The sequence below is a fragment of the Ovis canadensis genome, chromosome 1 (genome assembly GCF_042477335.2).
Source record: "Ovis canadensis isolate MfBH-ARS-UI-01 breed Bighorn chromosome 1, ARS-UI_OviCan_v2, whole genome shotgun sequence".
NCBI lineage: Eukaryota > Metazoa > Chordata > Mammalia > Artiodactyla > Bovidae > Ovis > Ovis canadensis.
In genome coordinates this window covers 23,993,526-24,008,739 of record NC_091245.1, presented here as the reverse complement: position 1 = coordinate 24,008,739, position 15,214 = coordinate 23,993,526, and the positions used below count along the sequence as shown (strand labels likewise).

General features: G+C 48.2%; 2 protein-coding genes across 2 annotated transcripts in view; both read left to right on the top strand.

The window, feature by feature from the left end:
* AGBL4 (AGBL carboxypeptidase 4) overlaps positions 1-15,214 on the top strand; it is a 1,455,026-nt gene that overhangs the window by 1,201,313 nt on the left and 238,499 nt on the right. The window lies entirely within an intron of this gene.
* BEND5 (BEN domain containing 5) overlaps positions 1-15,214 on the top strand; it is a 49,300-nt gene that overhangs the window by 10,742 nt on the left and 23,344 nt on the right. Inside the window, exons 2-3 of the mRNA XM_069591000.1 lie at positions 4,677-4,810; positions 6,905-7,289. Of these exons, the coding sequence (XP_069447101.1) occupies positions 4,677-4,810; positions 6,905-7,289 (519 nt within the window). The remainder of the gene's footprint in view (positions 1-4,676; positions 4,811-6,904; positions 7,290-15,214) is intronic.

Below are 15,214 nucleotides of genomic sequence, written 5' to 3'. Positions count from 1 at the left end.
CTGCTTCTGCTCCCTTCTGGAACTCACTCCTGTCACTCAGACCTTCCTGTACTGCTCATCCCACCTTTTCAAAGAACCCATTCAAGCCCTGGGGTCTGGCCAGCCTCATTCTGTTGTGCTTGGTAATGGTGACTTCTGTCTGGGGATTTTCTGAGGCCACAGGGTTCTTGTCAGGAGAGCAACTGTTAAAGTGGCCTTCTGGTTCGAACTTCAGGCTGAGGGATTTAGATGGCTTTATCCAGAGTCATCATTCATTCATTCAGCATTTATGAATATGGCTCTACTGTATTTCAGGCATGTATTTAGAGAGAAGAGAGCATGGGCTTGGGAGGCGAAGAGATCGAGATTAACCCTGGCTCTGCGCCTTCCTGTCTGCATGGCTTTAGGCCCTCTCTGAGTCTCAGCTCTTCTCTCATGGGAAAATTGCAGCTAGTACTTAATTGCTGGGTTGTTGGGAAGTATAGTAGTATGTGAAAAGAGCCTTATAGTGGTATCTGGTAGGTAATATACATTCTAAAAGTGGTAGCCTATCTTTTAATTGAAGTATAACATAAAATTCACCATTTTAACCATTTAAAAATGTATACAGCTTAGTGTTCTGCAGTTATCTTCACTATCTAATTCTGGAACATTTTCATCACTCAAAAAGAAATCCCCGTTACCCGTTAAGTGGTCACTTCTCATTGCCCCTTCCCCCTCCATTCCTGGAAAACATTAATCCACTTTCCATCTCTACAGATATACCTACCTGGACATTTCATATCAATGGAATCATACATTATGTGGCCATTGTGTCTGGCTTCTTTCACTTAGCGTAATGTTTTCAAGATTCATTCATGTTATAGCAAGTATCAATACATTCTTCTTACAGTTGAGTGATACCCCATTGCATGAATATATCACATTTTTTCCCTTCATCAGTTGATGGACAATGGGTTGTTTCCCCCCTTTGACTATTACAAATAATGTTGCTGTGAACATTTGTGCACAAGTTTTTGGTGGACATGTTTTCATTTCTCTTGAGTATATTCCTAAGAGTGGACTTGCTGGATGCTGCAGTTACTCCTTTTAACCTTGTGAGAAACTGCCATGCTGTTTTCCATACCGCCCCATTTTACATTCCTATCAGGAATGTGTCAGGGTTCCAATTTGTCCATATTTTCTCAACATTTGTTATGCTTATCCTCTGTTCTTTTCTTTTTTCTTTTTTTGATTGTAGCCATCCTAGTGAATATGAAGTATATCTGATTGTATTCTTTTTGATGTGTGTTTCCTTAATGACTGAGGATTTTGAGCATCTTTTCAAATGCTTACTGGCATAGCTTCTTTGTGTTATTCTTTCATTAAATAATTTTTGATGAGTCCCTATATTATGTGACCAGGCTTATGATATGGGACCTGCACTGTAGTTATTCACACTCCAGTGGGAGAGGTAGACCTCAAAGCAGGTGATTGCAACATAGTAAGAAAATAGGCTAGAGAAGGTATGTGCAAGGTGTAGTGGAGCCTTGAAGAAGGAAAAAGCAGCTGAGTGGAGGCTGGATGGAGTGTTTCAGACAGAGAGGAAAGGAGAGGGCGTCCCAGTTAGATGGACGAGCATGGAGCTTTGGGTATAGCTGATGGGAGGGGGACTTCTGTCATCGTATGAGGAGCGGAGCTCTGCCAAGTGTCGCCTCTCTCAAGCCAGGTGGCTGGGCAGGCCTCCGCCTCCTGGCGCAAGCCTGCAGCAGCCTTGGGCCAGCAGCGGGCTCTGCAGGACTTTGCCACGTGCCGTAAGGACAGGGCTCTGTGGCCTTCAAGGCACATGTGCTCGGCTAATTCGATCCCGCCTGAAGCCAGTATTCTATCTCCATTTCTACAGAAAGAGATCAGTGATACTCACTGACACAGCTGTGACCTAGCAGAGCTGGACTTGGAATCCAGGTTGTCTGACTTTCCCACACCTGCAAGCTGAACCTTAGTTCTTACCTTGGCATTCAAGGCCATTTATTCTCCAAGCTCAGCCACCCTAACTTCCTTTCTTACCTCTCTTCCTGCCTATAACTGAGCCATCTTCTGTAACCATTCCAGTCTAAATGCTTTTGCAGTCTTTATATATATATTTTAATTTCTATCCTTTTCCCTCTTCTTGCCATCCCTAAATGACTGTCCTTTTATGACTGCTGATGGTCCGAGTGCCATTTACTTCACTCAGGTTCTTAACACACAGAATTGATCATCTTCAGGGCATCCTGGCAATGTGAGCAGGAATTATTTACTTCAGGTCACAGATGAGGAAACAGGATCAGAGAAGTAAAGTAAGTTACCCAAGACCACCTTGTAAGTAAGGAGTTTAGCTCAAAGGGTACTTCTTCTCCAAAGCCTGCTATGGTTGTCCTGACCAAAGTAATCTTCCTTGCCCCTGAGGTCCTGTAGCAGCTACTGTCCCACTATTCAAACTCAGTATTTGAGATCTTTTCTCAGTCTTATCAGAGGGTCTTTCTTTTTTGTGGGTTCTTATCTAGTGTCCCTAACGATGGTCATTGTGGCTCAAGGCCCCAGCTAGATCCTGCGAGTGTAAATTCCCAGTGAACATTAATCTGAGGTATAGGAGGAAAAGTGCTGAACTCTGGTCACATGGTCTGAGCCCTCACGCTGTTCAAGTTATGACCCTAATTTCTGTGACCTTGCACAAGTATGAACTCTCCAGAATGGGAACCCTGCCTGTCCTACTCCTCCTGTATCCCTGGGCCTGCTGGTTTAGTGGACAATGCATGGATTTACCATTTGGAACCTCATCTCCATCTTGACAGGGTTGAGTGAAATGATCTGAGGATTGCTCTCAGTTCAAATATTGCCCAGTTTTGTGAGTCTGAAGGATTGCTTCTCTCCATACCAACATGATTCTGAGCTTCAGAGTTTCAGCTCAGAGAGGCTGAGCATAGCTTGTCATTTCTAGTTTGGTAGCTACATCTCAAATTTTTGCCCTTGAACTTGTCAAACTGAAGACTAACCCAGGAGCTTTGCCTCAACACATTCAGAAGTCCTGACACCACCCTCTCATCCCCTATATCTCTCTCAGTTTCTCTCTCTGTTTCTTCACTTGCGAAAACACCCACCCGTCCCATTTCAGGATAACTTCACCTGAAGCACTTTCGTTGGGTTTTACTTTTAACAGCTTTTTAATTTAGAAAGAAAGAACAGTGGTTTAATAGGAGGGGAGCTGCTGTTCTTTCAGAAAGACCACAGTCCCTGCTGCTGTTCATTCCTAACCCACCTATAAAATGTAGGTACAAAGAGAACAAGAACTAGAGCCCGAGGATTGCTCTTTCACTAGTGGGAAAGGCCATTTTCATCTCCGATCAGGAGATTGTTAACAAAGACCATCTTCTTTTGCTCAGCATTTCCCTTCCACTCTGTACCTTTCTGAAGTCATTCTTTCTTCCTTTTTTTTTTTTTTTTTTTAATGGTAGTATCTTTATCCACCTTTTGCTTGGGGAAGTAAGACAGTTCTGAGCGTGTTGACCATGCCAGTTTTCACACCCTGCTCTTTGCGCGCCTGGTGTCTGCTGTGCTCTGTGGGTGTGAGGTGTTGCTCTCACCCCCAGAGGAGACACTTGAGATCACTAAAATAGTTAAGTGCCTGTAAATTCTGAGAATTCTCTTTCAGATTATCTGAAGTTGAGTTGAAAGAATAAGAAAGAGAGAAGTAGCATCCCTTTGTGTAGCCCTTTGTAGTTTGTAGTGCACATCAGTAAGCACTGGATGAGATGCCAGAGGCCTGTTTTCCACTTCCTGACTCTTCCTTACACTCATCACACTCCTTGCATCCTCACATGTAAAATGGGAGAGTTGGACCACGTAGTCACAGAGGCCCCTCAAACTCTGTCGTATCCTGATTTGATATCAGTAAAAAGGCAGTGAATGTTCCTTGTTCCTCTTCCTGTAACCATCTTAACTCAGTCTGTCCTGTGTCTGGGCTGTGGGGAGGCTCCACCTCAGCTCCAGTCCAGGCTTTATCTTCATAAGAGCCATCATCCCTTCATGCTCTTTAGTACCTGAGCTGGCTGAAACCCAATAGGTTTTCCTGGGAAGTCCTTTGGCTTAAAAAGATCTCGATTGTTGAGGAATTTGTATGCTAGTTAAGTTAAAAACAGAACAATCTAAGGGCCATTCCAGTTCCAAGATTCTAGAACTCCATGAAAGGCCACCCTTTAAGATATACTTAGGAAAACCCCGCAGCACATTCATTGGGTGCTATTTCAGTGCTTTGCATGGTAGTGCTTTTAGCATATAGCCTTGATCCTCAGGACTTTCTGGTGGCTCAGACAGCAAAGCGTCTGCCTATAGTGCGGGAGACCTGGGTTCAATCCCTGGGTCTGGAAGATCCTCTGGAGAAGGAAATGGCAACCTACTCCAGTATTCTTGCTTGGAAAATCCCATGGACGAAGAAGCCTAGTGGGCTACAGTCCGTGGGTTCACAAAGAGTCTGAGTGACTTCACTTTCACTTTGATCCTCAAGCTTAATCTGCACTGTTGCTCTCAAGAGACCTGCTCGAAGGAGGGAACATGTCTTGGATTGGTTGGCTTTTCCTCTTTAACTGGTCTGGCCTCAGTCATTCTCTAGCATTTGAGGTTGTGGGCATTTTGAGCATTTTGACCCATAATGAACCTTATTTTTTTGATATGCATTTTAGAAGACAAATCTGACCTTGAAAACAGTGTGATGCAGAAGAAAATAAAAATCCCCAAACTTTCTCTCAATCTCGTAGAAGAAGATGGGGAAGTTAAAGATTATGGGGAAGAAGATTTACAGCTTAGACACATCAAGGTAACAAAATCTTTCCTCTTTTTGAAAGTATGGGGGAGCATTTTTCAGATCTGTGATAGCTGAAGAATTCCAGTCTGGCCTCCTCTGCCCATGTAAATGTCCCCTGGTGTCACAGGCCATGATCTGTTCACGTGGTGAGAGACTCGGGCCAGCTGGTAGGAGTTGGCTGTGCCGGCTGACTTTCCAGGGAGCACTGTCCTGTTTGGACCATCTGTGCAGTGTCATCACCACTGAGGGCTTGGAAGGGGCATTTCCTCCGGCCTCCAGCTCCAGAAAGGTCACTGCTGGGCTCCAGGAACCTGAGGTGGCTGTTCTTGGGCAGCAGGTCAGAGCCAGCCACTGTCAGGTTGCCCCCTGACAGCCAGGAGTGGACTCATGAGCAGAGGCGGGTGTGCCAGGTTCACACAAAAGGGTTAATGTGATCCTGGGTTAGAAGAAAAACTTGTGCATGAGTTGCATTTCCTTTGGTGTGAGCCCTAGTGGGTCTCCTCCAGCCTTTACTTGGAAGCCTGCTAAATAGCTTGTCCAATAAGCCAGATGTTTATTCTGCGCAATGGGTGCCCCAGAGGAAGGGAGGCAGAAGAGGGATACTTTCCGCTTTGACCACAGTCTGATTTTGGACTCAGGGCAAGGACATTCCTGAAGCGTAGTCCAGAAGATCCAGCTGAGTTGAGTTCATGTGCTCATTGCACCCCACTGTGGCCCTGGCCCTGTGCTGGCTCCTGGGGTCGTCGAGGTCAGACAGACGTGGTCACTGCCCTTGGGGGTGTCCCAGCGTAGTACTGCAGTTGGGTATCTAAAGTGATCATTACAGTGTTAATGAATAGATTCACCTAGACTAGTAGCTTTATCCCAGCTGATAAGATGACAGGATAGGATTTTGTCATGTAACCTAATCCCAGAGTCATGCTTCTTTTTTGTTGTTTTTTTCCCAAACTTTCAGGAGCTTATTGAGAGGTTAAGGCAGGCTCAACCTGACATAGTTTAGTTGTCTGGAATCTTGTGTCTTTGGTTGTCTGTACTTCCCACAAGTGCCCCCAGTCAGGAGAGTCCCTAGCCCTCCTGCCCTGGGTGAAGAATTCAGTTGGTCCCATAGCTTCCACTCCCCGTCTTGGAAGCTTTGTCCACTTGAGCTGGAATTTCCTCAGGCAGCTGAAGCCCCCAGCCTCTGGGTAGTTCTCCTCTCACTAAACTGTCCTCTTTCTATCCACTTTATGCTGAGCTTTAGCTTGGCCAGAGGAGAGACTGGCAGGGGTTGGGGAAGGAGCCTTGTGCTCTAAGTTGGGCTTTAAGTCTCAGGTCTGACTCTGTAGCTCAGCATGTGACGCTGAGGATAGTCCTTCTCCTCTCTAAGCCTCGATTTCCTCACCTGTAAAATGACGGAGGTAAACAGAAAGAACCTTCCAGTACTAGTATTCTTTGAACTTTTCAGTTAAGTAAACATTTATCAAACCCCTGCCGGGTGCCAGTTCTGAGTAGGCAGTGGAGAAACAGAAAATACGACACAGTTCCTGCTCCAGATTAGAGTCCTTAGCATCCTTCCCAACTGGAGCATTCTTCAGGAAAACTTTATTTGGTGGAATGCCCTTTCTTGGGATAGGGGGTGAGGTGGGGAGAAGAGGCCTTTATGTTTTGTTGGTGTAAAGATTTGACTGGTGACTCACCCGGGATGCCTAGGCCTGGCCTGATTTCTCATGGATTCTCCACAAATACTCATTGAATACCCACTGTGAGCAGATCACTGCCTGAGCCCTGTGGGTGGGTAGGAACTGGGGAGTTGGGGAGGGCAGTCATGGTATGAGATACATCCAAGAGGCAGAGTGATGGGGATGGGAAAGCGCTGGCCTGGGAAACCGGAGTCCTGCCTCTGTTGCTCACTGAGCCTGTGACTTTGGGCAAGACACTTCCCCACTCTGGACCTCTTGTTTCCCCATGTGTCAAATAAAGCTTTGTCTTAAGTGTGTGCACAGAGTTTCTCCAAGCACTGATGTTCTGTGGTTCTGTGATTCTAGGATTGTCTGGGGACATATTGAGCCGCAGTCCAAGACAGCCCCAGCTGCCCTTGCCTGAACTGACTCTCGTTGTCCTACACAGAGACCCGAGGGGCGGAAGCCGAGCGAAGTGGCGCACAAGAGCATCGAGGCAGTGGTGGCCCGGCTAGAGAAGCAGAACGGCCTGAGCCTGGGCCCCGGCACGTGCCCGGAGGAGGTGTTCGTGGAGGCCTCGCCGGGCGTGGGGGACATGGACAGTCTGGAAGACGCCGGCGTGCCCCGGGCTCTGTACGAGGAGCTGCTGCGCAACTACCAGCAGCAGCAGGAGGAGATGCGCCACCTCCAGCAGGAGCTGGAGCGGACTCGGAGGCAGCTGGTGCAGCAGGCCAAGAAGCTCAAGGAGTACGGGGCGCTTGTGGCTGAGATGAAGGAGCTCCGCGACCTCAACCGCAGGCTGCAGGACGTGCTGCTCCTGAGGCTGGGCAGTGGTGAGTGCACCCCCTCCACCACCAGCCACCTGCCAACCCCCACGGGGTGGCATGGCAGCCCCGGAGGGCACTGGGGAGAGGCAGACCCTGAGGCAAGGGAAGGACAGAGACGAGGCTCAGCACGTCCCCCAAGAGAGAGGCCCTCCCTGCTCAGAGTGAATCTGACAGGAGCTTTGGAACACAGCAGCCTTAGCTCTCTGGAACACAGTGGGCAGCAGTTGGAAGAGGGGCCTCAGAGAAACGCATTTGCCACCACCCATGTATGCATTCATTCAGCTCCAAGGGGGTTTTAGGATAATGAAGTGAGTTAGACATGATTCGAGGAAAATTTGCGTTACTTTAAGTCAGAACGTGGTCAGGGCCATGGGAAAGATGTGGATGAGAGGAGAGTTCAGAGGAGGGAGACTCCAGGAAGAAGGTGGGCTTCAAAGGGTGGGCTGGCTTTTAAGGCACAAGAGGTGGCAGAGGGCAGCAGTCAACACCACGTGTACTAAGAAGAGAGACTGCATGTGTAGTCAGGACAGGTGACTGAAGGCCTGGAAACCTCTACCAGCCGGGGGTGTCTGGGTTTGTTTTGGTAGGAATGAGAAACACTGAGTTTTTGAGTAGAGAGGCACATGACCTTAGGAAGATTAATGTAAAAGATGTATAAAGCTACTTTGGTTTGCTCATAGAAAAACTTGATAGGTTCTTACACTGCAACTGAACCTACCAAACTTAGGTTTTTAGATTTTCTCATGGAATTGGGCTTCCCTGGTGGCTCAGCTGGTAAGGAATCCATCTGCAACGTGGGAGACCTGGGTTCGATCCCTGGGTTGGGAAGATCCCCTAGAGAAGGGAACAGCTACCCACTGCAATATTCTGGCCTGGAAAATCCCATGGGCTGTACAGTCCATGGCGTCGCATAGAGTCAGACACAACTAAGGGACTTTCATTCTCACTTTCTCTATTTCATGTAATGTGGCCTAGAAGCTGGAATCAGGGGAAATCTGAAAGGCCACAACTTTGCTAGCAGAGAGAAATGACTGCTTACCTGAGAGGAAAACACAGAAACGCTATGGAAAGCAGAGGACAGTCAGTGTTGAGCAAATCGGGATAACACAGATTCATAGCCCCACCTTTCTTCAAGACAGTCGTTACTAACCCTGCGTCAGTATTCTTGGCTTCGAAAAGGGAATAGACTGGTCTAGAAATATAAGTGCCATCCCCAAAGTTTAAATCCAGTACAATTTTATACTTAGGAAGGAGGGTTTGTGTTACCTAGATAATAGATTTACATGTAAAGCTTCATTCCTTTCTGATATTTAGATAAATGTGCTACGTTACTTATGTTGACAGGTCCCTCCTAGTACCTAGAGTGTGTTCCCAAGGCAGTGTCTCAGTAGATCTTCAGGGCGGCCTAAGGAGTCAGCCAAGAGGCCTTTTCATGCCCTTGTCACAGAGAAAAAAACTGAGGCTGGTACTTGCCCAGGGTCCCTTGGGGAAGCAGAAGCAGCGCTCACCTCAAACCACATCCCCACTTCCTAGGCGAGTAATGTCCCCACTTCCGGACTCTGCCTTGAGAGGCGCACAGTGACACTAAAGGTCACATGTGGTGTGCAACATAAAAAGTTATTAAAATTTTTTATCAAAGAGAAAACCTAACTGTAAAAAATTGTGATCTTGGAGTGGCAGTGGGAGGGCAAGAGAGAACTGAGATTTTCAGAGAGAAAAAGTGTTTCCTGGTCTTTGGATGAATAATTTTTATTTTCATTGCTTTCTGTACACTACATCTTTTGTAAACCTCTTAACGGTGGACAAAGCAAACTTAAAATTTCTCCACGTCATTATTTTTATTCCCAGGGAAACTGCCTGTCTTATATAATGATGAACTTAGTTTAAACTCCAGAAGCCACTCCTAACCCTTGAGAGCACTAAGACACTGCATTTTGTATCAGTATATGCCTCTTCGGGCTTCCCCGGTGGCTCAGCGGGAAAGAATCTGCCTGCAGCATAGGAGATTCGGGTTCAGTCCCTGGGTCAGGAAAATCCCTTGGAGGAGGACATGGCAACCTACTGCAGTATTCTTGCCTGACAAATCCCATGGACAGAAGAGCCTGGTGGACTATAGTCCGTAGGGTTGGAAAGAGTCAGACACGACCGAAGTGACTGAGCCTGCACGCATGCGTGCCCGTACACGTGCCTCTTTAGTCTTAAAACGCTTAGATAAACTTGGCCCCAGCTGGGGTTTCAGTGTCTTGGTCATTCTAGGCACTCCCACCCCACAGGCCTTGTGCCATCTTGAGGGCCAGTGGCTGGCTCTTCTCTGATCTGAGTCACCTTCTGATCAATGGATTGAACATAAGTCAGCTTAAGCCACAGTTATGCATAAAGCACCCACCACATGGGGTGCTCTGTGCTCCAGGGACCAGAAAAGTCACATCTGATCAAGCTGTCCCTGACCTGTGAAAGCTTAAGATCCATTGATTAGCAAAAGATAAATCCCCAAGAGTATAATAAAAGGCTGTCTACTCTAAGGGGAGTTTGTATGTTTTCATGGAGGTAGTCTGGTCTGGTTTAGTCCTTAGAACCAGGCAGGCCTAGATTCAAACCCAACTTCCCCACTTCTAGTTCTGTGGCTTTGGGAACATTCTTTCCTTGCTTTCTTCCCTCTTTTCTCCCACAGATATTTACTGGTCGCCACTGTGTGCCAGGCGTTTTGCTTAGTGAGGCTTCCCAGATGACACTAGTGGTAAAGAACCCACCTGCCAGTGCAGGAGACACAAGAGACACGGGTTCAGTCCCTGCATTGGGAAGATTCCCTGGAGCAGGGCCTGGCGACCCCCACTCCAGTATTCGTGCCTGGAGAATCCCGTGGACAGAGGAGCCTGGTGGGCAACAGCCCATGGGGTCACAAAGAGTCGGCCACAACTGAAGTGACTTAGCAGCAGGCAAAGTTCACTACATTTAAGATACCGCCCTTGCCCTCTGCCCTTGAGGATCTTGAAGTTTGATGTGGGAGAGACAGCCACTGATTCAGTTAGTGCCAGCACAGGGACAGAAGCTCTGCTGTGAGACAGTGGAGGAGGGGCACGCGCTGAATTTGGGAGACTGGGGAAGAAAGGCTTCCTAAAGAAAGTGACTTCTAATCCGGAGTCTGATGAATGCATTTTTCTTCCTCAGGCAGGAGTGAGTGCGTGGGAAGAGCGAGGTGCAGTGTAGGCAGAGGGCACGTCTCTGAACCTTGGTGTTCTCATCTGTAGAATGGAAATAATAACATCCCTTTTACGGCATAGGGATACGCAGCATACTCTCTGGTATTCTGTTGATGCTATATTACCATAAGCACCTTTTCCCGTACCCCTAGCGGGCATCAGACATGGTCTGATTTGGTTTTTAACTCGTCTTCCCTAACCAGTCAAGGCTGTATCACCTTGAACAGGTTTACCAACTTCTCTGCCTCTCAAGGTCTTATAGTAGAGAAAGGGGGCCGTATACATATTTCTTCAGTCAGTTCACATTGACCACATGCTTTCTGAGCCTGGCAACTTGGGGAGACACAGAGAAGATTCAGACCTTATAGGCTGGGGAGGGCACGGTGATGGAGGTGAACATGTAAGCATGCAGTTGAAATGCAGTGAATGTGGTTCCGGGGAAGCGGCTGACATTTGAAGGTGGAACTCTCTCTGGATGAGTCTGGGAGAAAATTCTCTGCTGTAACAGCCCCTGTACAGTACACACCTCCAGGAAGCCAATAACAAGGTAGAGAAGAGCCAGGAAGGGACTGAGAGACCGTCTTTGAATCTCAGCAGTACATCCTGGTCGGGGGCTGATGTGTGGCCTGGGCTACACCCTCCTTGCCCCCGCTCCCCTGGGGACTGGCTCAAGCAGTGCTCTTAGAGGCCCACCCTTGAGTATTTTCTCCTTTCCATGTTGCCAGGGTACCCATCTCAAGGATGCTGGATCATCCGCAGGTTAGAGATACTCAATTTTACAAAGAATAACTGCTGACTCCCCCAGGCATAGGGCTCCTGCAGGCCATAGACAGGAGGGAGCAGAGAGCAGGAGCCTGAAGAGGACCTCTGATTGGTGAGAAGGTCCCGTAGCAGCCAGGAGCTGTGATGGTACACCTCGTGGAGGTTAGGGGCAGCAGCAAGATGGTGTAAGATGTTTCAGAGACTTCGCTGGATGACTCACTTACTCATTTGTCTATTCATTCCTTCATTCATTCCGCAAATAAACACAAGATCTATTTAACAGAAAAATTCTCTAGAACATGGAGTCAAGGAGTGGCAAATGAGCTCAGAGAGGATGTAGGCTATGGCCCTCATGTCGTTGATGAGGAAACAAGCCCAGAAGGTGTCACAGGTCTATTTCTATGGGTCTCCTGACACCTGGTTCTGAGAGCCTCTCTCTGGGCCTTTGGCCACATGCCCTTGTACTTAAATGTCATTGACATGGGCGTGACCCCCAGCCTAATCCCCCAAAGGACATCTCTCTGTAAAACAGAGCTTTCCTTTTGTATGATCTTAGCATAGGATGCAGCCCTCTCTGATGGAAAGGAACCTCACTCTCTAACTCTGAAAGTTTCTTCTCTCCCGGCCTCCGTGACAGTGTCAGAATTAAAAGGGGAAGCAGGTATAAAGAATACGTCACTGTAACCAGCATATTGCAAGTGTTTACTAAGTGCCAGGCTCTTTCTCCTTTCCTGCCCTTTCCTGTTTGTCTTCTCCCAAAGAAATAAATGCCAAGGACACGAAAAGCATGAAGATCTTCTAATTTATAAAATACAGATTCGTGTATTCATTCGTTCATTTATCCTTTCATTCATCTATCGTTTTTTAAGGGTATCCTTTGTGCCAGGACTGTATTAGGTGCTGGAGATACAGGAAGACGGTCCCTTTTGAAAACATTCATGAGCCTAGGGGGTGAGAGTGGTGTTTATTAAACCAGGGCTTGGCAGACTCAGAGAATCCCAGGGGTGTAGGGGAAGCAGAGCAGTGAGAGCCAGTGACGAGGGTGAGCTCCCGTGTAGGAGAAACTGAACTCTAGCATCTCTCTTGAGTTCCCCTCGTCCAGAGTCCTTGTTCTTAGAGGTCAGAGACCAAAGCTCAGGTGTTACCCTCAGCTTTTAGCACTCTAAGTACCTCTTACTAGATAAAATGGTTTTGGTGTGATTCTGGTACCATGAGTTCAACTAAGGTTGGAAAAGGCTCAGTGAGGAATGAGAGGAGGAGACAGAGTCCTTGCCTCCAAGCTGCACACACAGCCTGAGGTGGAGCTCAGACTTGCGCTCGGGACAGAACATAGCAAGTGCTGGATCTGCAGGAAGGCGGCAGAGGATGGCTCTGGATTTTGTGTGCACTTTGTAGGGAAGGTAGGTGGAAATGGTGAATTCTGACCAGAAGAGGAACAGACACTAAGGATAATAACAGTAATTCACATACACATGACACTTGACAGACTGCAGAGGCCGTGACACTTTTATCTCATTGGACTATTCCAGTAGCCTTATTGCAAGGCCTAAGCATTGTCTCCTTCTGAGAGAGCAGAAGGCAAAAGAAGAGATAATGCCCCTGTTGGCCAGATCACAAGCTGGTTGAAACTTTTGAAGGAGAAAGCCATTGTGCCCTGCAAATCTGTCTTGGCTCTTTAGAGCTGGGTTTCTATCACCTCTGTTCCCCTCTGGGCTCGTGCCTTGTGTTCTGTCCAAAGTCCGTTAAAATACCAGCTTTGATCTTTAAAATCCTTTGCGGTTGGAGCTGGAGTCTTTCAGCACAGGTCTCTGGTGGTGCCTTTGAAAAGCAGCGAATGTCAGCCAAATGCCTCCTGCTGGCTCTCCCCTGTACTGGAGGCAGCGTGGGCTTTGGCAGCAGATAGGTGGCAGCAGATAGTACTTGGGTTTGAATCTCAGCTTTCGAATTCTTTAACTGCGCAACTTGAAGCAAATAATTTAACCCTTCTCAGCCTCTCTTTTCTCCTCTGTAAAATGGATATCGTAATGCGTACTGCACACAGGCAGGAGAGCCTGGTCACTGACTAGGAGGTCAGAAATACTGGAGTTTTGAACACTGGCTTTTCCATATTTTGATTGTGTTAACTTGGGCAAGTTACTAAACTTTCTGGGCCTTAGTTCCTTCATCCATAAAGTGGAGTCAGTGACAATACCAGCCACTATGGTTCTTAAGAGGATTAAATGAGCAAAGGCATGTACAGACTTCTGCCCAAGGGCTGGCACATAGTAAGTGCTCAGTGAGTCCAGCATTAGTGATGTACTACCATTTGAGTTTGCACATGAGATGTGTGTACGATGCTTGGCGCACCAGAGGCACTCATTGTCCTACAGCAGAGCACAGATGTGGTTGTCTTGGCTTGTCTTAATCTTTGGCCAGTCCAGGTCTCCTAGCATCTCCTGGGGATTGCTACTTTGCCTTGTAAGTCCTCAGAAATCATATTTGCATTGTCTGCTTTACAGCTATGCCTGGACTTGATTGCAGGCTCTCTGGGATATAGTGTACTGAATTCTCCCTCCAGGCACTTTTCCAGGGCAGAATTCCATCCTCCTCTCTCCAGTCCTCAAGCACTCCTTTGGGCCCCCTTGATTCTTCAGTTTTCGCCTTGTCACAGCTCTCCTCCCGGGGCTTGTTCATCTCAGGGCACTTTTCCACTTCCTTCAGCCTTCAGTTCACTCTCACCAACACACGGGAGTACTCACAAAAGTTGGGCTTTGAGAAAGGACTAAGAGGATAGGTGGGAGATAGCCCATCAGGTCAGGTTTTCATGTTCCCAGGACCCAGCAGGTCCACAGCCTGCCACTGCCTTGCTTACTGGTGGGCTGGGGCCCACACCACTGTGCCCTGGGCCCCCTCACCCTGGGCTGCAGGAAAAGGTGTAGCAATGAGAATTGTGTCTCCTAAAGATATGGGCCATCTTCCCCTTCGAAGGACTTTTTGCACTCTTGACGGGATCAGCATTAGCCACAGTTCACCCTAGGTTGTTTTAAGATCTGATTTCAGAGCAGCAGGACAGTCCAGGCCCCTCCTTCCTCTTTCTCCCTAGAGTTCACTTTTCCGGGGCAGTGGGGAGGGGGCTGAGGGACAGCTCCAGGCTGTCCCTTTGACCCTGCTTGGGGAGTGGGAACATGCAGGAGTCACTGGGCTTCTCTCCGTTGCCAGAGCAGGAAACGTGCTTCTCACTTGAAATAGGGCTTTGCCCGTTGGTCATGGGCTTCAGTGTGGCTGTGTGGCAGGCTTGTTTTCTGCTGGCTTTGCCAGTCCGAGGAAACGGAGGTGGGAGAGCTCTCCTTCCAGGCAAGGGCTGGCCCCTGTGAACACCTGCTTTGGGCCAGATGCTAGCTGCTTTTCGTAGAGAAAACCACCTCAGCAGTAGATAGGATCATCGGATGAGGACGTGGGCCCAGAGAGAGGAAATGAATGTCTCAGACAACAGGAGAGACTGATAAAGATTTGGAGTTAGGAGAGAGGCTGGCTTATTCAGGAACCACAAGTCACCCCTGACCAAACTACACAGAGGAGAGGTAGGTAGGAGGGACAGCCAGGGCTGCAAAGGCAGGTGAGAGCCCCTAGCACTGCCCCAGCCCTCACACAGGTGGACACAGGGGCTCCTCCCCTCGGAGGGGCCTGTAGCCCATCAACCTCAGAGTTGCCCCTTTGGTCATGGGCTTCAGGGACAGACTGGAGCTGTCCCTCAGCCCCCTCCCCACTGCCCTGGAAAAGTGAACTCTAGGGAGAAAGAGGAAGGAGGGCCCTGGACTGTCCTGCTACTCTGAAATCGGGTCTTAAAACCAAGCAAATCAACCAACCCACACTTAGCAAAGACAAATCCCGATTAGCTCCTGCTCTAGAACAGCTCATGGACTGAAGGGGAGCGCCAGCAAGGCCAGTCACAGATTGACTTGTTCGGGAGATGTCAGCGCCACCATGAGG